Consider the following 22107-nt stretch of genomic DNA (forward strand, 5'->3'; position numbering starts at 1 on the left):
CTCTGTCAGGGGCTGCCTTTTAACTAGTCTAAGAGCCTCTCCTTAGAGCTTAAAGCAACTGTCCTACCAATGTCTCTGTTACGTTTGCCACAGAAGCAGCATTTTATGTCTTCAGATTATAGTTGTCATTCGGTCTCTAAGCCAAGGGACAAAGAGGACCGCCCCCCCGCGCCCCCCCCCCCCCCCCCCGCACTTGATGGTGCTTAAAGAGAAATTTTAATTACCTTGCTGAGTAACAATTTTCCCCCCATAGCAAATGCATTTCGCTTCTTGCAGATATTTGCTAATTATAGGGTGTTTTGTTCCTTCAGCCCATAGTTCTGGCATGCTCATGCGATGGAGCTAATCAATGCTGCTTTCTCTTTTCTTTTACTAATGGTAGGGTAAAACTACCACCCTCTTCTCCTTTTAAATCTCTATTCACGGGCTAGGACAACATTCGAGGCTGTTAGGCATTTATACCTACAGGTTTGGCAGCAGAATCACACATATGTTGAAGCCTGAGGTGCTGGTTGAGTCTTGGGCACCATCGCCAAGTGAGAGCTGCAGCCCCTCCACACCACCCAGGGAGGTCACGGGGTTCTCAGAGGCGTTTTCAGGGTCTTCCTCCTTGCCTGCTTCCTCTTCATATGCTGCCCTTTCTTCCACTTGGCTTTAACTTGTGCCTCCCCCCCACCCCCATCGACCTGCTTACAAGGTTGTTGTCAAAAAGGTTTAGTATCTATATTTCATTCTAAAAGCGATATTGATGAAAATTTGGTTAAGAAGCAAAACACGAGCCACAGCCCTATCTTCAGGCCTTTTAGATATTTCTCTATATTCTCCATGTGTTGTGTTCTTTTACTCCCCATACAATTTTGTGTTCCTGTGTTTATAAAACAAGCACTTTCCTGTGTCATTATATGAGACTGTTTTCTATTATAATGAAATAACTACACATGTGTATACGTACATAACACACCTATAATTATTTTCCCACGTTAATGGCATATTTCTTTGGTGAGTCTGTGCCCAGCTTTGTGAAGAGCGTGCTGATCATGTAATTACTGAACAAAGACGGAGCCTAGAAAAGGAAAGGAAATTTACTTCTGTGACAGGGCAGTTGGGAAACCTTGAGGGCCGTGTAAGGGGAAGGCAGGTCTGCTTCGGAAAAGGGGAAAAGAATCAGGAACCTGCTCTCCTCTGGGAGACCACAAGTGATCTTAGTAAGGAATTTCACTCCTGTTGCTGTCTGCCTAAATGTGTTTGGTAAGAACTATGCTGAAGTGTTTTAAAACATGCCTTCCTGGTGGCTTGCTTAGCAAGAAGTGACTCACGAATTACACCATCGAGTGAGGCTAGGTATTCACTCAAATGCTACCTTGTTTTTAAATCTTCTATGAACAGTAAGTCAGAAGACACTCCCTCCCATCCCCGCCCCCCCCCCCCCCCGCCCCCCGCCAGACCTTTTCCTATCTTGTTTTCACTTCCAAGAAACCAACCTCCCTCTCTCCTGAAACTGTCTAAAATCTTGCAGGCGTTGATATATGCGAAGAATACTGGTACTTTTAGTTATAGTGATGATGATGATGATGATGACGACCAGAACAGGTCTTTGATGAGTTATCTAAAATTGTAGTACTAGATAATTTTTACAATTCAAAAGTTTAAACATTTTATAAAGGTAATGAATATAACACATGTGCTGTATGCCACAGCTCTAGCGCTAAGGTTAATTCCCTCAAATTAAATCATTTATAATTATAAAGACTATAAATAGTCTTATGTATGTTAAGGTCAGATTTTGTTGCCAAATGGGTCATGGAAAATCTTTTTTAAGGGCTTTTGGATTTTACAATTTCAGCAGAGGGATACAGATGGCTTATTCTAGCTAACCTTAATTACACCGTTACACTTCATGAGGGCACATGGTTGTCTCGTTCACCCTGTCCTTCCAGCACCTAACCCAGTGCCTGGCACATAGAAGGGGGGCACTCGATATTTGTTGAATGAATGGAGCACTTACTAGAGGTTAGATGCCATTTTAGGCATAAACATTAGCTTATCCCTCATGACCACCCTATGCAGGAATTATTGTTGATATTTCCATTTTATAAAAGAGAAAACTAGGAAAGATGAGAGTTAAGAACTTGTTTCAAGATCCTATAAATAGTAAGTGCTGAGCTTTGTAAATGGAGTCTGGAACCCAAGCTCTCAGCCAGTATTCTGTGTTCTTCCACTAGAATTCACGTGCTTTAAAAGTGGTCTGCAGGAAGATGTGCCAGTACCAGATGTGTAGATTTGTGTTGGTATTTTAACTGCAGTTCTTCAGTGTTGATGTGCATAAGAATTGTCTAAGGTACTTAAGCAGAATGTAGTCCCCGAGGCCCCTTCTCACAGTCTCAGATTCAGTAAGTCTAGGTGGTTTGGGTAGCTGTGTTTCAGACAAGGTCTCCAGGTAATTTCTGTGGGCCCCCAAAACTTGAGATCCATTTGGTTTCCCGTGGTCGGCAAACTGCGGCTCTCGAGTCACATGCGGCTCTTTGGCCCCTTGAGTGTGGCTCTTCCTAAGCCTTAGGAGTACTCTAATTAAGTTAATCACAATGTACCTATCTATATAGTTTAAGTTTAAAAAATTTGGCTCTCAAAAGAAATTTCAATCGTACTGTTGATATTTGGCTCTGTTGACTAATGAGTTTGCCGACCACTGGTCTATACCATGACAGGAAGTATAATCTAGTAATTAATCACTGATTCACTCTTGGTCCTGACTTTACTAGTGGTAGGACTTTGTACCAGTGATTTAACCTCCCTCTGCTGTAAGTTTTTTCATCTGTAAGGTTATGAGAATTAGGTGAGTCAGAGTAAGAGCTATATGTGTGTGGGATAAATAAAAGTAAAGTATTTTTTTTTTTAAAGTAAAGTATTTTAGACAGTGAGGATTCAAGAAGTTAGAACAGTGCAGGCACATAGCAAGCACTCGATAAATGGTAGCAACTTTTGTTACAGTTTTGACTGATAATGACAGCTGCCTGCAGGACCAAGGTCTTGCTGAGAAGCTACACAGAGTCCAAGAAAATAAATTTGTAGAAATGGATTCCGGTGTTTAAATAAGCAAGCACCGTCCAACTAATAATCATCATTTGAGCTGTAATTTCCTAGCATATCTCTGAGCTGATTGTGCGATGCTGATGTCCAGGTGATTGCCATAGAGGGTTAGAGCTGCGGTCCCTCTGGCAGTATGTTTGTTTTTGATTTTACTATTGTTTTTACTCTTGTGTCTAGGTTTCTGTCCATGTTAGAAGAAGAAGTTTACAGTCAAAACTCTCCTATCTGGGATCAGGACTTTCTGTCGGCCTCTTCCAGAACCAGCCAGCTAGGGATCCAAACAGGTAAAAAAAAATTTTTTTTTTCTTTTCAGCATTCAGAGAACAACCAGGAAGTGTTACTTTCAGCTCACTCTGCATTTATTTGTGTTTTTAATCAAGAAATTGAAGACGGGAGGCAGCAGATTTTGCATCTGCATCTCTATTAATGAGGAGAGCAGGTGCAAATCAGTGAAAACAACTATTGCTCCTACTACTGGGTTTGCTTAGCTTGCGTATTACAGTTTTATGGGGTGTGTGTGTGTGTGTGTGTAAAATACCAGGCAGCTTGGCCCTCTAGGGCACTGCTGGCTCTTTTTAAAGACACGCATAGTCTCCGTCAACGGCCTGATATGCCCAGGAGTCAGGTTTCAGCCTAGTTTCTGAATCCATGATGTCTGCTTTGTATATCAAGTTACTGTCAGGATGAGTGGAAGACAGTGGTCTTGAGTCTCAGGACATGAAGAACTTCCCAGTGGGGCCAGGACATCCTTGTCATTGCCTTGGGTCAGCCAGTGGCATCACCTGGCATTTTGTGAGGATGGAAGACATGTGACTTGTAGAGTCAGGCTGATTCCAGAGAGAGGATCTGAATTCCTGCCTTCGATACTAGGAGGATTCGGAGAAGGTTGGCAGGAGATGCCAAAGCAGTCATTGATTTGTGGCCATGGGGAAAGGCAGAATGCAGAATTTTGATGTTAGAGATTTTAGCAGCTCTAGCTAAATGTGTAGTGTGGGGACTGGTGAATATCGCTTCCAGGAAAGTTAATTTTACTCTTGCTGGTTTTTTTCCAAAAATAATTTTACATACAATAAAAGCCACCTTTTTTTGCCTAGCCGAGTGGCTCAGTTGGGTTGAGTGTCATCCTAGGCACCCAAAGATTGCCAGTCCGATTCCCGATCAGGGCACAGTCCTTGGTTGCAGGTTCGATCCCTGGTCAGGGCACCTACGAAAGGCAACTGATGGATATTTCTCTCTCATGGAGATCTCTCTCTCTCTCTCTCTCTCTCTCTCTCTCTCCCTCTCTCTCCTTCCCTCCTACCCTGTTCCTCTCTCTAAGCATGTCCTTGGGGGAGGATTAAAAAAAAAAAAAAAGGTAAATAAGTAATTAAGTCACCCTTTTTAGTAAATGGTTCTCTGAAATTTGACAAATACATATCGTTGTGTGATCATCAGGATATAGACCATAACATCACCCAGAAAATTCTGCAGTACTCTGTGTGTCCATTCGTTGCCCTACCCCCAGCACTGGCTACCACAGATTTTTCTTTTCCTATAGTTTTTTTTGGGGGGGTCTTTTCTAGAAGGTCATTCACATAGCACAGGACTTTTTGAGTCTGGCTTCTTTTACTCAGATTCACACATTTGAGAAGGTGGTTAAAAGTGTATGTGTGTGTTTTTTTTCATCTAGAGCCCAAGTTTGAGTATAAATATATTTAAATTCAAAGCAGAATACTTAAAGAATGAGGTATTTTGTTTTGGGTCAAACCCGTCCTGTTTGCGTTCTTGTTACCAAAAACAACTTTTTTTTTTTTTTTTTTTTTTAAACCTTAGGTCATAGAATGTGATCTCATCTCTCTCTGGTCCAAAACCTGTAGAGCTTTGGGGTCTATCTGTGCCTACGACATGCTCCGTTCAGACCTGCATTTCCCAAGCGTGTTCTCTGTGGTGACTGGGCATGGATTCGGGATTGCCCTGTGCTGTCTACTTTATCTGTCTTTCTCTCTGCTAGCTTGCAAATGGCGTCTCTCCACAAACCCCTTCCTAATTTTCCTGTGCCTTCTAGCCAGGACTGGATCTCCCTTCTTCCCCACTTTCACCGAGCTTTGAGTATATCCTATCCTTGGGTCTCAAACTTGGCTGCACAAGGCATCACCCATGGTGATTTAAAATAATTCTAACTTCTGATCCCTTCCCAAGAGTGTGCAGTGTAATTTGCCTAGGGTGTGGCCTGGACATTTTAAAAGCTCCCCAGGTGGTTCTGATGTGCAGCAGTATTTGAGAATAACGGTGTCGTACGTGCTCATACATGCTTACCTCATGCTCTCCGAGGCCCACTTTTTTTCCTGTAGGTCTTTTCTATGAGCGTGACCCTGGATGGTCAGAGACCCAGTTTTGCCACAATAATAATAACCAATATTTCCATTAAGTGCTTGCCTGTGAAGTTTGCTTCATGTCTTTGAGCCTTAGCACAAAGCCTGGGAAGTTGCTATTATTATCCCCTTTATATAGATGAGTGTTGCCCAAGGTCAGATCTTGTTAAGTGATAGAACTGGGTTTTGCCCCTCGGGGATGGCTAATTCCTAAACACCAGACTGCATTACGAGCCAGGGCTCTGACCACTACATCCCGCTACTTTGCTGTGCGTTGCGAATGTGCAGGCCAATGCTTGCGGAAGGAATGAGTGAAGAACAGTTTCCTCCTTCAGGCAGGGAGGGGGACACCAAAGCTATTCAGCAGGGTCAACTTGGCTGTTTTGTGGAGGGTCTTCCGGAGAGACCCTCCCTGCTCAAAAGTCCCCCCTGACCCTTGCCTGCTCAAAACACTACCTGATCTGTTCCATTTCCAGCAGATTATCTATCGTAGCACAGGATGGAAAAGGCAGAAGTTGTCTCTGTCCCTCTGGGAATTACGTGTCTATTTCTGTGGCTAAGGTTGTAACCCAGTTAAGCTGGATTGTACTCTTCAGCATTACCGGAGCCGTCAGAGACAGGCTGTCTTCTCCTGTTCTGCTTTAATTGCCATGTGTTCTCTTTGGGGAAAGAAGAGTGCAATCATCGTCTTAATTGGCACGTCTGCACATCTATGCAAGTGTGATAAATGCCATTCATAATGATGGCTCTGAAGGTTTGCAAGGTACTCAGATGTCTGCAGAATCATCAGAGCTTCCTTTTTGTGTAGCACCACTCCAGTGTACTTTGCAAGTCACGGGGCCGGTATGCTGGAAGGAACACCGTGTAGCCTGGCACTTCAGTATATTCTGAGTCTTTGCATGCGGACTGCTGTTCAGTTGAGAGTGCTGTGGACTGGTATCTCTCTGTTGCTTGAGTTACTTATTCCATCACTGTCTTGGCTGCTGGGAATGTACTCTGCACGCTGAACTGTGGCTCCCTTGAAACTTAGATGAGCATTCTCTCTGGACATCTGTCTGCACTGCCATGCTCGGTCCTATATGTGATCAGAGTCACTGAAAATGTCTGTATCCCTCATCAGCAGCCAGTCAGCAGAGCAACATCCTATTCCTTACAAAGGCTTTAAAAATAAGGTTTTGTTTGGAAATAGTCTCAAAAGTACAGAAAAGTTAAAAGACTAGAATAAAAATTTTGTATGTTGTGTTTACTTTACCTAGATTCATTGGTTGTTAAAATTTTGCCACATTTGCTTTATCATCTCTTCTCTCTCTCTTTCTCTCTCTCTCTCCCTCTCTCCTTGTTTCTGTAAATATCCCTGTATCTATCTATATGTCTGTCTGTCTATTTACCTACCTATCTACCTATCTAACTATCTATGATTTTCTTGCAAACATCATGCCTTCTTACTGACTTCAGTGGGTATCTTCCAAGAACAAGGCCATTCTCTTACTTAACGAGTATAGTTATCAAAGTAAGGAACTTTAACTTTGATGCAAGGTTACACCTTATTATTTAATCTATAGGCTATTTTCCATTTTTGCCTCTTATCTCAATGATGTGGTTTATGGCAATTTTGCATCATATCAGGAGGTGCATGATGTTGGCCTCTCCCATTATTGTTGGCATTAAAGCTTGTAGGTGGTATTTACAAGGTTTCTCCACTGCAATGCTACCATTTTTCTTTTGTAATAAAAAAAGTACTTTTGTGGGGAGATACTTAGAAACTGTCCTGTCATATCAGAATTGTACTCAGAAGGTTTAGCCTGCACAGATGATTGTCCCTGAATCAATTATACGCTGGCTGCCACCGTTCCTATCTTATTTATCTTATTGTTGGCATTCTTCTGTAAGGAAGAGCTTTACCTTCTCCCCATTTATTTATTTGCCTGTTCATTTCGGATTTTATCAATATGGACTCAGATATTTCTCTTCTCTTCAGTGGGTTATAATCCATTACTGTCTTCAGTATCATGCTCACATTGACCCTATTTCTTTTACTTTAAAGATGACTTCTTTGTGGTGTTGGGCAGGAATGGGGTGGTCTCACATGCACTTGGTTCCTCATTGCCCAAGAAAAGAGTCATCTAATACCTTCTTTTTCTTTTCTTGGCAGTCATCAACCCACCTCCTGTGGCTGGGACGATTTCATACACTTCAAACTCATCTTCCCTTGAGCAGCCGAATGGTGGGAGCAGCAGTCCTTCTGGCAAAGGCTCGTCTGGGCTTGAGGCAAACCCAGGTAGGCACGTAGGGGGCACAGTAGAGGGCTGTGATTTGCCCTAGAAGTTCTTTTGTAATATGAGAAGTTCCAGAGGTAGACTTAAAACCAACTACAGATTGTTCATGGCCAGGATTTTGATGGCTGGAAATGATTTTGAGCTGTATTGGGTAGTTATTGCTGTGTAACAAATCAACCCAAAATGCAGAGCCTTAAAACAAAACTATAATCGTTTATTATAATAGGTCACTTATTCTGTGTGTTGCCTGGTTGGTGGCTGAGCTCCTTTGGACAAGATACTCGACGTTGCTCTTTGCCTTTTTAACTAAAGATAGGGAGATGACTGTATGGAGACGTGCTTAGTGGGATTCACTCCTGAAGAATCAGTTAGATTAGACCATATAAATTTTAAAAACATGTTAATACTGATGCATATCACATCACAGGAAAATTTTAATTTGTATGTAAAAATAAGTACATGTTATGACAGGAAAAAAAAAGTAAGGAAAAAAACCCCACACATGATAGTAGAAAAAGACAAAAAGACACCATGCACTCTAGTAAGGAAAATGGGAGAAAGTTTTTCTTGTCTTTGCCTGGCCTTTCCCAGCATGTGGCACGTTGAGAATGGCCCTGCTCACTTTGTCAGCCATCATTTTAAGGCAAAAAAGCATCGTGAGAGATAAAGAATGAAAAAATTAAATTCACCAGCCAAAAAAACCCAAAAAACAACACACCATTTCACTAGTATATTTCAAATATATACAGACATAATATACATACACATATATATACATATATATATATATATATATGCATACATAGAGAATTAACAGAATTACAAGGAGAAATAAATCAACTAATAGTTGAAAACAAAGAAACATGTCTGAATAATTCATAGATCAAGCAGTAACAATATAGGAATCCTGAAAACATGATCAACAAACTTAATCTAATGGACATATATAGAGATCATTGCTCTAAAAATTGGAAAATACACGTTTATTCCAAGAAGACACTATACATTTATAAATAATGGGTCATGTTTTAGGCCATAAAGCAAGTTTCAAAAATTGTTGCCATTTTGTTATTACAAGGACTACGTATGTTCACTGACCACAAAGGGACTAAATTAGAGACTAATAATGAATGATAACTGGAGTAACTCCTTGCATTTACAAATGAAGAAATGAATGCTTTAATAACTCCTATATCAAGTTAAAAATTATCATAGAAAATAGAAAGTGTTCAGAATGGATCTATGGTTGGCAGTTATTGTGACCTTTTCCCTGCTTTTTCCACCTTCCACTGCAACCTCTTCTCTGGGTAAATGGAGATTTGACTTTCATACCTATTAGTGTTATTAGAAAATTGGTTGGATTAGTCAACGTATGTTACCTGCTTTGTGTTTAAAATAACCCATTGTTTCCCCTTTTATTCTGGTCATCACAGGAGAAAAGAGGAAAATGAATGACTCTCATGTTTTGGAGGAGGCCAAGAAACCCCGAGTTATGGGGGATATTCCAATGGAATTAATCCACGAGGTCATGTCTACCATCACGGACCCTGCAGTGATGGTTGGACCAGAGGTCAGCGGGGTAAACCCGGCAGCCAGCTGGTAGACCTCTTCTGCTCTCCTAGCCACTCTAGCTGTCCAAAATGGGGATAGAATCACTGAGAATTAGCGTGCTGTGCTACCCTGGTTTGCTTTTAACTTGGTGGTCAGGGTAGGGAAGAGCAGGAAAGGCGGGTTGGAGAGGTGATTTCCCCTTGATGAATATCACATCACAGGGAAACTTACTAGTAATCTCACACAGTTCAAGTCACTTCTCCTCAACTTTCTATCTTGAAAAATTTAAACCCTAACAGTTGTCCTGTCTCCACTCTCTTCAGAGAAGAGCTCTGTGTAATTTTTTCCTGTCTCCTGCACCCCAGAACAATCTTCTGTCAGCACATTCGGCCAGGGATGAGGCAGCCAGGATGGAAGAGCGCAGGGGTGTGATTGAGTTTCACGTGGTCGGCAATTCCCTGAACCAGAAACCCAACAAGAAGATCCTGATGTGGCTGGTGGGTCTACAGAACGTGTTCTCCCATCAGCTGCCCCGAATGCCCAAAGAGTACATCACACGGCTTGTCTTTGACCCGTAAGTGGTGCTTTGCTCTTCCTTCTTTTCTTATTACCTTTTTAAATGGAAAGAGGAACTACTCAGAAAGTGAAAGTCAGCCATAGGCAACCACTGAATCCTGCTGCCTCTTGTCACACGGTGGATACAGGGATCCCTTAAATTAATTGCCTTGTCTAAGGCATTAAAATTAATTTTTCAACAGTTCACAAACTTTTTTGTTAATAATCATGAAGCTTTGTGTTTTAAGTGGCTGCTGACTATCCTATGCTTCATTCATTGTAGCAATGAAAGAATATAAACACTAAGAAGATGCCCCACTTTTTTAATAGTCAAAACATTCTTGATTTTGGTGCCTTAACTAGGTACCATGGTGGCCTGGGTCTGGGAAAATTATTGGTTATCAGACAAGTTTACTTTGAAAATTCATTTCTTTAAAAAAAGACTTCAAAAAACCCCCAACACCTAAACTTCCCTAATTGAATGTATTTTAATATATATAGCCCAATAGCCTATGGGGACTGTGATTTATGCATATGACAATTAGAGTGACATTTTAGACAGAAAAGAGGTCAAGACAGGGTTCTATGATGCAAGGTTTGGCAAGTTGTACATGCGGCTTTTGTATTCTTTTCCATAATGTTTCCATAATATTTCTGAGTAAGACTAATTTTCAGAAACATATGTCACTTTGTCCATGACTTTGTACTCTCTCCCTAGCCCCCAACCCTGGACCTCTTGGCATTGGGGGTACCCCTGTTCCTGTACTGGAACATGTACTCTGTATTTTATTTGTAAACCTCAGAGCATTCTTAGGTGGCTGGCATTTTGTTCTGGTGGAATCTCCGATGAAGCCTTGTATGGGCAAGCTTGCTCTAAAAGTCCACATGAAGGAATGGTCTGGCGAGATAGTGACTAGATAAAGGAGGTTTCTGTAGAAATGCAAGAAAAACACTGCCCACTCCTTCCTGGTTGGTTAATAAGGAACACCCCCTCAAAAGTACATTTATATAACCAAGATAGGTAAAACTTTGATATAATCTTATTTTTCCAGGAAACACAAAACCCTTGCTTTAATTAAAGATGGCCGTGTTATTGGTGGTATCTGTTTCCGTATGTTTCCATCCCAAGGATTCACGGAGATTGTTTTCTGTGCTGTAACGTCAAATGAGCAAGTCAAGGTAAGGGTAACCCAAGGTCTTAGAAGAAAAGCAGAATGTGATATATATATATATATATATATATATATTTATTGATTTCAGAGAGGAAGGGAGAGATAGAAACATCAATGAAGAGAGAGAATCATTGATTGGCTGCCTCTTTCAGGCCCCCTACTGGGGATTGAGCCTGCAACTCGGGCATATTCCCTTGACCGGAATCGAACCCGGGACCCTTCAGTCTGCAGGCCAGTGCTTTATCTACTGAGCCAAACTGGCTAGGGCAGAATGTGATATTTCTTAACTAAAGCTGCAGAGATTGGGAAGGGCTCTGGGCCATGTCCAGAGAAGGTTCAAAGTGGAGTTCAGGAGTCTCTGAGAAGCATCCTCTCACATGAGTGTATGTGTATGTGCTTGAGGAGAATAAACGTTCCACATTCCAACAGGTGTGCTTCCACCAAGGCTCTGTTGGACCTTGGGACAAAGTTCAGGGACACTGCACAGCCCCAAACTCAGGTATAGTCTGTGGCAAGTGAAGGATGATTGAAAATAAATCATAGTGTTCATTGTTAATTTACTCATGGATTCACACACACACACACACACACACACACACACACACACACAACTAGTGACAGGGAACCATCAGCAAGGACATGGTGTGATGTGGATTAGGAAGATGATCTAGGTGCTTACACTTCAGGAAGATTTCTTATGACTTTGTCCCTCATCGGTGGCAGGTACTAAAGAAATTCCATAAGGGAAGCTGTGAAAAATTTGAAATTTATGGCTACGTTTCAGAAGTATTCATGCTGGGTTTGGAATGTAGTGTTTTTAGGGGGTGGTGTGTGTGTGTGTGTGACTAATTTACTTTCCCGAGTATTCTTGGCCTAGGTCCCTTTCTCCCCCGGAACTCTGGCTGTTTTATTGATATCACGGTTGGTATCACAGCCTGACTGGAATAAACTAGACTCTCAATGGGCAGTAAGAGCTCTGATCTGGGTTAGATTGTGTTCTATTCTGCTGCCCTTAGGGAAATGGAGGCAGGAAATGTGTCTTTAGAAGATTATTCATTTGGTATTTGGGGAGCCCTAGAGAATATCATGCAAATGTATGGCGGGTGGTGGAGAGATAAGCAGCTCAGGATTAGATGGCTGCTGAGAAAAATCAGCCAACGTCTGAGGCAGTGCTGTCCAGTGAAATACAGTGTGCTGGGCAAATGTGAGGCATACATGCGATCTTACGTATTCTAGCAGCCACATTAAAAAGACAGCAGAATTAATTTTTAAAATCTATTTCATCTGACCCAGTATATCCAAAGTATTGTCATTGCAAAGGTACTCAATGCTATGAAGAATTATGAATGAGACAGTCTTCATGCTTTGTTTTGTACTAAGTCTCTGAGATCAAGTGTGTATTTTACACTTAGAGATTGTCTCGGCTCGAACTATAGCCACATTTCAGATGATGCCTGGGCACACGTGGCCCATGGTTCCCATATTGGACAGTACAGGTCTAAGCATTGCTGCCTCATGCAGATACAAAGAAGCAATGCCATTGGCAGAAAACAAGAATAAGTCTCTAGAAGCAATCATTCTCTGCTTGAAGGCTTCAGCTAGTACTGTGGGTACCTTTGCTTTCATTAACAGCCTTACTCTGCTTATGGTGCCAATTATAGCCACTGAGCTTATTTATACTCACAAAGCACAAATGGGGCTTTTTGCTTTTGGCTCAGAGTACTGAGCATCAAAGGGCAAAATTCATTAGTCTTATATTTGTCATTCTGACCGGAAAAGTGAGGGCTCAAATTTGCTTGAAACTGACGTCTAGTTCTTTTTCAAGAGGTTCTGACTGTGTGTCTTTAGATGGTGCTGTTGTTGTTTCGATTACTTTTTTTTTAAAATTTTATTTTCCTCTAGCCAAAGTGAGAAACAATTCCAAATGTCCAGAGTTTAGGAACTTACTTAAAAAGAAAATTTTGTTTGGCTTTTCGTAGGGAGAGGAGCTGGCAAATCAATCCCTGGTTTATAATTTCAGAAAAAAAGATTGCATAATTTTTGTTTTCAAAGAAAGCTACACCAACCACTTTGTTTGGAAAGGTTGATTAAGGTTGACTTGGACACTTTCAGGGATACCAGAGGGGAACTAAAGGTATTTAATATGAATTGGATGCTTTGTCTTATTACTTTCCAGAAGGGCACTTTATTTTTTCCCCCTCAAACCATGTAATTTTCTAAAGACTTGAAGGAAGGTGGCCAAACATCACAAACTCAGTAGGAAGAACTAGAAAAACCCCCAAAACTTTTTGTGACTTATTAACGGTAGTTTAGGAACAACAACAAAAAAAGATTATCCTCTTAAAACTGGATAGAATGGATGAGTTTGGTAGAATCCAGTGCTTGGTAACACCCATTTGTGGAAACAGAGTGTTCATAAGTGGTTTTAAATGTTTCTTTAATACATTAAAAATCTTGGCTAAATGATACTTTAGAATTTTGTCCACTCCTTTTGGAGTATCATGCTTACCACCAAATTCCTGCGAGTGCTTGAAGTGGGATTTGCATGTGAATTTACCTTGCTCAAAGTACACACAAGATATTTGAGAAGTTCCTCACCTGGCTTGAGACTCTCTCCTCAACTAAGAATTATTTGGATTCGATATTACATGCAACTGGAAAGTTACATACCTAATACTTGTTTACTATAATAAATATTTAAATAAACACTGAAGTTACCAGGCAGACTTGGAAAAGAGTCCTTTTGGTGGCAATTCAAGATAAAGGCCTACAAACAAGGGAAATAGTTCTGGGGTGGAAATCTAAACATTTGCTTCTAATAGCATAATGTTGGCAATGCCTCTTTAACCAAAGAAATCTTTGAGCTACCCCTAATGCCAGTCACAGTGCTAGAGAGGATTCAAGTTAAAAGACACAAGCCATACTCCCAAGCAACTAGGACTATGGAAAATTTCTTTGGAGAGGTGACCACTGATGAAACATATCTTAGGTAGGTTTTGTGAAGCTGTTTGCAAAAGAAAAAATTATTGTTGTTCTTAGGCAAGTCATTGGATTGTGGGTGAAAGGGGGAAATTTATAGTTCTCTTAATTTCTTACTAGATAGAAGGTATATACAACAAAAGCCTAGCTTTCTTGCATCAATCACATCTAAGTTAAAGTGAATTTCATCAGAAAACGTATTTCCTACTAACCTCTAGACATTACTATATATATGCATAGGCAGTTCCCTCCAAGTAGTCAGTCCTTCTCTTTTCTCCAGTTTTAAAATTTTTCTTCAGAAATAATTTAAAATTAGACAGCTCATACACAAATACATTTTCAGATAAACAAAAATACCACTCCCCCTTCAAGTCCCTGCTGCCCCACTATTGTCAGCTTGGTGAGCATCCTTCCAGTTGCTTCTCTACTGATTTGCATGCTTGGGAATGTACCTCTATGTAATAGGTGACTGTGTGTTCTGTAGTCATTGTAAATAGAATTCGTAGTGTACATACCTAAAAAGAAACTTCCCATTATGTCTTAGGGAGCCTTCAAATTCATTGCATACATGTAGTTATTTAAATTTATATTTAATTCAATTAAAATGAAATAAAATGTAAAATTCAGTTTTTTAGTCACTCAAGTACTCAGTAGCCACAGTGCAACTAATGGCTACCATATAGATAAAGAACTATTCCATCATTGCAGAGATTTCCATTGAACAGTATGGATAGGGAGCTATTTTATATTTCGTAATGTGGATGCATCGTAATTTATATAATCATTTCCCTATTGACAATATTTATGCTGTTTGTAAATGTTTTTCTGGACACTGAAAAGTAGAATTGCTGCATGAATGAATGTGGCTTCTCTAAATTAAAAAAATTGTTCCCCAGGTTGCCCTTTTCAATGGGTTTACCAATTTACATTTTCACCAGTGGTGTTGAGAGTACCATGTCCCCCTATTATTACTGACACTAGGTACTATGAGCTGTAAAGATATTTGAGTATACTGCCCTGGCTGGGTGCCTCAGTGGATGGAGTGTCATCCCATTCACCAAAAGGTTGTGGGTTTGATCCCTGTTTGAGGCACATGTGGGAGGCAGTTGATCGAAGCATCTCTCTCTCTCTCCTCTTTCTCTCTCTAAAAAATCAATGAAAACAGGTGAGGATTAAAAAGAAAAAAAATTTTCATACTATTGAGTGAAATATTGCTTCTCCTGTGCTATGATTACTATTGAGATCATATATCATTTTTATATTTGTCAGTAATATTTATTGCTTATTCCTTTCCTCTGACAATATTTTTAAGGCTGTCTCTCTTTTTCTGGTATTGATCCTATAGAATATATTTATGTATTTTTTATATTAAATCTTTATAATATATGTTACAATTATACCCTTCCAAATTCGTCACTTGTCTTTTGTTTAGGATATCTTAGGATATCTTTAAGGTTTTAAAATTTGAAGTAGTCTACTTAGTAAATTAGTCCTTTCTTTTATGCTTTTGCATTTTATGTTTTTTTTAAAGAAGCTTCTTTGCACCCCTAGGTTGTACACCCACTTTTCTATATCTTTTGTATAGGTTTATTTTTCCTTACATTTATATTGCCAATCTATTGCCTTACCTTGTTTTCCATAGGATATAACTCTTTTAAGGCCTAGCTCACACATATTCTTACCTTCTGTACTCTCTTCCTTCTCTCCCTTAATGATCTTATAGCCTTTTTCTCTGTTATAGGTACAGATACATCCCTCTGTATCAATGCTGCGCAAAAGAAATATATCGTGAACTTCAAATGCAAGCCACACATATAATTCTAAAATTTCTAGTGTCTGTATGTTTATTTTTATTAAATCCGCACCTGAGGATATTTTTTCATTGATTTTTAGAGAGAGTGGGAGAGGAAAAGACAGAAAGAAATATTGATGTGAGAGAAACACATCAATTGGTTGCCTCCTGCACACACTCTGATCAGGGCCTGGGTCGTGGAGGAGCCTGGAACCTGAGCATGTGCCTTTGATGGGAATTGAACCCTTCAGTCCTCAGGTCGATGCTCTATCCATGGAGCCAAACTGGCTGGGGCTCTAATGTCTATATTTTTAAAAAGTATAATTAGAAATTTATCTTTGACCTCTGTCCCCCTCCATTTTGTGACTTCTTCATTTAACAATAAATTACCTTTAAAAAAAAGTAAAATTAAACAGGTGAAACTAATTTTCATATTGTCCATTCAACTGGCCATGTCCACAATATTGACATTTTGACATATAATAAGTGTAAATTGTTATTAATAAGAATTTTTTTCCTTATGTGTCTTTTACACTCCGGTGCATCTCAGCTTGGACTGGTCATGTTTCAGTTGCTCGGAAGCCACTTGTGGCCTGTAGCTGCCAAATTGAACAGTGCAGCTCTGTGCCCTAATTATGTGTTTATATGTTTATCTTTCCCACTTAACTCTCTTGTCCTCAAGAAGAGAGGGATTTCATTCACCCTTTTATTTGAGTTTTATTTGGACTCACAGTGTGTCAGCGATGTGATTTGTTTGGGAAAAGCTAAAATGTCCTTGGGTAACATCAGTAGGAGAATAATTTCCAGAAGAGGTAGACTTCCAGCCTCACATGGGATAGAGAACTAGACCAGATGGCTTCTAGAGGTCCCTCTCCCTTGAGGTACTACAGTTTCATGAGATCATACCTGTGAGCGCATTTGAGTTCTTTATAAAAGCGTGTCACCGAGTTTTAAAATACTCATGTGAAGATATTTGTGTCTGGATGCTTGGATTTTGCCTCTTTTTATGAGGTTCTAAAACAGTCATTTTAAATTTATAGATTTCCCGTAAGTTTTATACATCACTGAGAAACCTGGTAATTGCGTTTCGTTTTTCATGTTTCAATCATTCATTCTTTCAACATTGTTCACTCGCTTCAGTTACTTCTAATGTCTTCAGGCTCTCTCAGAGACTCTGGGCTTCTCGGACCTTGTTTGGATAAGACCTCGTTGACATCCCATGTATAAGATGATGCAGTTGAACTGCTGATTTGCAGTAACAGGAAACACTCGGATTAGTTAACATTCCAGTAAAGATTAGCGCTGTTTGTTTACTTTGCTCCTTTCATCTGAGGTTCTCAAATACTTTGAGGATAAGCAGAAATTCATAATCTGTATTTACTCCTAAAGCTTTATTAATATTCAGCAAGTAACTTTAGTGTTGAACTTGAAGCTTATAGCCTTCATGTGTTATTTCTCAAAGAACCAGAAACTTGTATTTCTAAGTAATGATTATATCTCAGTTTAAGGATTTTGAATGTTTTGGTTTTGTAACTCATTTCAACGTCCAGAAATGCAAGAAATTGTGTTAGTATTATATTGGTAAAATATATTAAAGTACAAATTCCTAAACTTACCGGTATTTTTTGATGAATTTGTAGGACTTATTTTTTTTTTTCAGAACCTAATACATTTGTCTACATACTAACTTCCTTCCACATAGGGCTATGGAACACACCTGATGAATCATTTGAAAGAATTTCATATAAAACATGACATCCTGAACTTCCTCACATATGCAGATGAATATGCAATCGGATATTTCAAGAAACAGGTAAGTTTTTCACTGTGCAACACTGTTTTGTCGTTCCTTTTTAAAATATGCACTCAGGTAGCCTTCATTCCAATAAGTCTTTCCTTTGCCCCCATTCACTGACTGTTTTCTACTTATAAGAAGGACATACATTTATTTTATAAGCCTTAAGTAAGGTTCAGACTGGATTCAGAGGGTACGACCAGCACAGAGTACATACTAGATAAATACTTGTTGAGTGAATGAATGCCATCTCTGAGTGAATATAATATTGCATCCTGTCATTCTAAATTATGGTATCTCATCCCAGTGTGGGTGAGCCGAGTTCTCCATGTATGAGAGACATAGATTCAATCTGTGGAAAGCCTCTCTTTAGAGCAGAGAGGAAATTCCCATGGTTAGGAAAAGCTCCAGACGGTGCTGGTTCCATCGTGCACAGCAGGCTGGGAGATTGGTTGCCCTCAGTCCTTTCTTATCAGAGGTTTCAGCTTGGCTTTTAAAGGATTATTCTTTGGCTGCACGCTTATTTTCACAGTGCTTTATAATCCTTGTACATTCTTTACATAATATGACTACAGAAGTCATGTACAGTTATTGCAGAAAATTTAGAAAGTGTAGTGAAACACAAAGAAAAGAGGAAAAATTGCTTGCAATTTTACCACCCAGAGAAATTTAATGTTAGTTGATGTTTGGATATATACCCTTCTAATATTTTTTCCTGTGTGTGTTTGTGAGTGTATATAAATATAAAAATTGACTCATTCTGTAATTTAATTACATGCTTTTTTTACTTTATATATTCTGATAATTTTGATATGACTTTTGATAGTTCTCTGAAATGTTTTATAAATAGAAAATAATTTATTAAACCAATTCCACATTTTGGGTGCATTTAGGTATTTTTTTTGTATGTAAGTGTACATGTGTGACTGTGTGTGTGTGTGTGTGTGCGTGTATGTTGCCCTTATCTGTGGTAATTTGCTTTGAGTAGATGTCTAGAAATAGAGTTGCTTCCAGACATAGTTAAGGCTTTGTAACGCATTGCCAAATACTGTAACAATTTCTGTTCTTGTCAGTGGTATATAAGGGGGCTCAGGAAATTGGGTGATAATTGAAAAGTAGGCTTTTACCTCTTTCCTGGGTAACAGATTGTATTTGTTTGCATTTAGATGATCATAGTAAGGTTTAACTTTTTTTTCCTTGTTCATTGACTCCTTTATATTAATTTTTCTTTTCTTTTGAATTGCCAATTCATTGTATTTTGCCTCTTAGAAAAGAGGCAAATATAGAAAAATAGAAATTAAAATATTTATTTTACAATGATTTATGAAAACTTTGTATATAAGGAGTTTCACCTTTTATTTATGATTTCCTGTCGCATGTCATGTTTTAACATTGTTTATAGCTTTTTCTTTAATTTACCCAATTTTAAAGATTTTAAAACATAAGTCTATTAACTTCTTTTAAAAAAAAAAAAAAAAAAGAGGCTCTTATATGAGTAGAAAGCATTCCCTCTTCCAACGTCAGGTAATTAATGGCCTGTATATATTTTTTTCTCATTTTTGGGGATGCATTTGAGGCTTTTGTAATTAAACTTATCTGACCGAACTCAGTGGGATTGCTTCACTGAGGGCTTAAGAGTCCGCTTTCCTAGGTTGTGAGGACATTGCAAAGTGTGAGATCTCAGCCACGATCCTTAAATGACTTGCCTATAGTCCCCTTGGAAGGCGGTGGTAATAATTGTTTGGAAAATAAGTTTTTGCTGAAAGAGAAGGGAGGAAACTGCCGGTGATAGTTCTGAAGCCCAAGTAATTTTCTGCAAAAAACCTGAAATAGGCACTGTAAGGAAAATTATGTTTATATTATAAATATACATGAATACATACCCTGTGGCACTATGTTATTACAGCTTAAAGCATGTAAATGAACATGCTGCAAAGCATTAATGTCACTGACACAGCCACACATTGTGATGGTCTGAAAGTTTTTTGCCTGAAAAGTTGGGGTTTCATTTTTTTTAACGTCAGAATTTTAATAGCTGTATTTTTTTTTTTTTTAATAGCTGTATTTTTTTTTTTTTTTAATAGCTGTATTTTTTTGATAAGCTTTTCTTTCAGACTTTAGGTCAATCTAGTTGTTGATTTGTTAAGAGTCCTGGAGGCCCTCGCCCCCACTTTGGGAGAATTTGTGCAATTTAATGCAAAATTAAACCTTATTTTACTTAATACTCATTTCTGTTAAAAAAACAAACAAACAAACACAACACTTGTTAGTATGATTGTGTTTTACTAGAATTATTTTTTTAAATGTTGTCTTGTTTCCTATTTCCATGTTCGATTTTTTTTGTTGTTTCGTTTTTTTGTTGTTGTTAATCCTCATACAAGGACATTTTCCATTGATTTTTTTAGAGAGAGTGGAAGAGAGAGGGAAAGACAGAGAGAAACATCGATGTGAGAGAAACACATCTATTGGTTGCCTCTTGCACACACAGGCCCGGGTCGGGGAGGAGCCTGCAAAGTATGTGCCCTTGACCGAATCGAACCCGGGTGCCGGGAGCCGGTCCATCCTTGCTGTTTCAAAGGACCTGGCATATATGGCATACTGTTCTTGATATGTTTGCTCACCTTCTTGGCGCTGTGTGTTTTGACCAGGGTCTCCTCTCTTGAGAAAGGTTTTTTCCCCAGGTAGGGATTTTCCCCTGAAGTTAGGGAGGGAATAAAACCTCTCAACTAAGTGCCAGGCGGGTAATTAATCACTTTAACTATGAACAATCATGCTTAAGCTACATAATCTTTACTCCCTGGAATGGAGATAAGAAACACCCTAACCTTTGTAATAGAGATTGATAGGATTGAATCAACTGGTATAAATACAGATGTAACAAGACAGCAAGACACAGAACTTAGAACACAGAACTTAGAACACAGAACTTAGAACACAGAACTTAGAACACAGAACCAAGAGAGACAGAACCTAGGCACAGAACCTACACAGAACGTTCTCTAGAGACAGAAGAACTTTGCTGGAGAGAACATGGCAAAAGATCCTGGACAGAAACTGACCTCAGAACTTAGAGACAGAACCTAGCGAGAGAACATGGCAAAAGATCCTGGACTGAACCTGACTACAGAAATTGGCAAGAGAACCTGACTAGAACCTGGTGACTGAACCTGGCTGGAGAACCTGGACAGAACCTGGCTGGAGAACCTAGCGAGGGAACTTGGCTACAGAACCTGACTGGAGAACCTGGAGATCCTAAGCAGAACTTCGCTGGAGATCCAGACCAGAACTTGGCTGGAGATCCTGGCTAGGCTGCTGATCAACTGAACGCTGCCTCCATGTCATTCCTTCTTTGCCGACTCCGTCCACACCTTTGGGGACCCCTGGACCCGCTGGGGTTGGACCCCAGCACCCGGGATCCCCTCAGTCCGCAGGCTGACGCTCTGTCCACTGAGCCAAACCAGCTAGGGCTGCATGTTTGATTTTTGATGCTTTTGAATTTCGTAGAAGGGTTTCGTGCTCTTCCTTCCCATAATAATAGTATGATGAGAACTTGAAAGAAGCATATCTTTTTGTTTTTTAATCATTTTTTTTCTTTCAAAATATATTTTTATTGATTTCAGAGAGGAAGGGAGAGGGAGCAAGAGATAGAAACATCAGTGATAAGAGAATCATTGATTGGCTGCCTCCTGTATGCCCCACACTGGGGATTGAGCCCGCAACCTGGGCATGTGCCCTTGACTGGAATTGAACCCGGGACCCTTCAGCCTGCAGGCTGACGCTCTATCCACTGAGCCAAACCAGCTAGGGCGAAAGAAGCATATCTTGATGCCAGCACAGTACCTAGCACATAGTTAGCACTCGATATATATTTGGTGCACTATGCCCACATGAATGAATTTATTATTTGCTTTGCAGGGTTTCTCCAAAGAAATTAAAATACCTAAAACCAAATATGTTGGCTACATCAAGGACTATGAAGGAGCCACTTTAATGGGATGTGAGCTAAATCCACAGATCCCATACACAGAATTTTCTGTCATCATTAAGAAGCAGAAGGAGGTAAGCACAGATTGACTCATGTTCCTCTGTACAGGGCAGTCTTAGTTGGGGTGAGTTGCATATCACTGGGCTCTGTGTAAATGGGTTTACTGGCTATCATCATCTCAGTTTGCTGTGGCTTGTCTAGATCCTTGGTCTGTCTCCTGTAGGTTACCATTCCTGAGAGCATCAGCTGTTGTTACACTGGTATAAAAAACACACAACAAGACTTATTAAACATGATGAGTTATCTTAACTTCACCTTCAAGGGTTTTTACATTCTGGTCTCAAGCATTTTCCTAAACTTAGTTCTTAATTTTCTTCTCTAAACTATTCTCCAAAGGCCATTACTGATGCTTTAACCCTCTTGCTTGAGGTCTTCCTCCTTTGCCCACCTCCCCCTCTCCTGACGTAAATTGAACCACTTCAGCCTGTGCTCCAATTCCTTCCTTAAAGTCTCCAGCACTAGTTTGATCCATTCATTGCAGTTATTCATCATCTTACACAGTCA

General features: G+C 39.6%; 1 protein-coding gene across 3 annotated transcripts in view; it reads left to right on the forward strand.

The window, feature by feature from the left end:
* KAT2B (lysine acetyltransferase 2B) overlaps positions 1-22107 on the forward strand; it is an 88340-nt gene that overhangs the window by 55463 nt on the left and 10770 nt on the right. For all 3 annotated transcript variants that reach the window (XM_036332731.1, XM_036332732.1, XM_036332734.1), the window contains exons 7-13: positions 3265-3371; positions 7591-7716; positions 9148-9284; positions 9631-9839; positions 10873-10999; positions 17466-17576; positions 21474-21617. In XM_036332731.1, coding sequence (XP_036188624.1) covers positions 3265-3371; positions 7591-7716; positions 9148-9284; positions 9631-9839; positions 10873-10999; positions 17466-17576; positions 21474-21617 — 961 coding nt within the window. The remainder of the gene's footprint in view (positions 1-3264; positions 3372-7590; positions 7717-9147; positions 9285-9630; positions 9840-10872; positions 11000-17465; positions 17577-21473; positions 21618-22107) is intronic.

The sequence above is a fragment of the Myotis myotis genome, unplaced genomic scaffold (genome assembly GCF_014108235.1).
Source record: "Myotis myotis isolate mMyoMyo1 unplaced genomic scaffold, mMyoMyo1.p scaffold_m19_p_13, whole genome shotgun sequence".
Lineage (NCBI taxonomy): Eukaryota > Metazoa > Chordata > Mammalia > Chiroptera > Vespertilionidae > Myotis > Myotis myotis.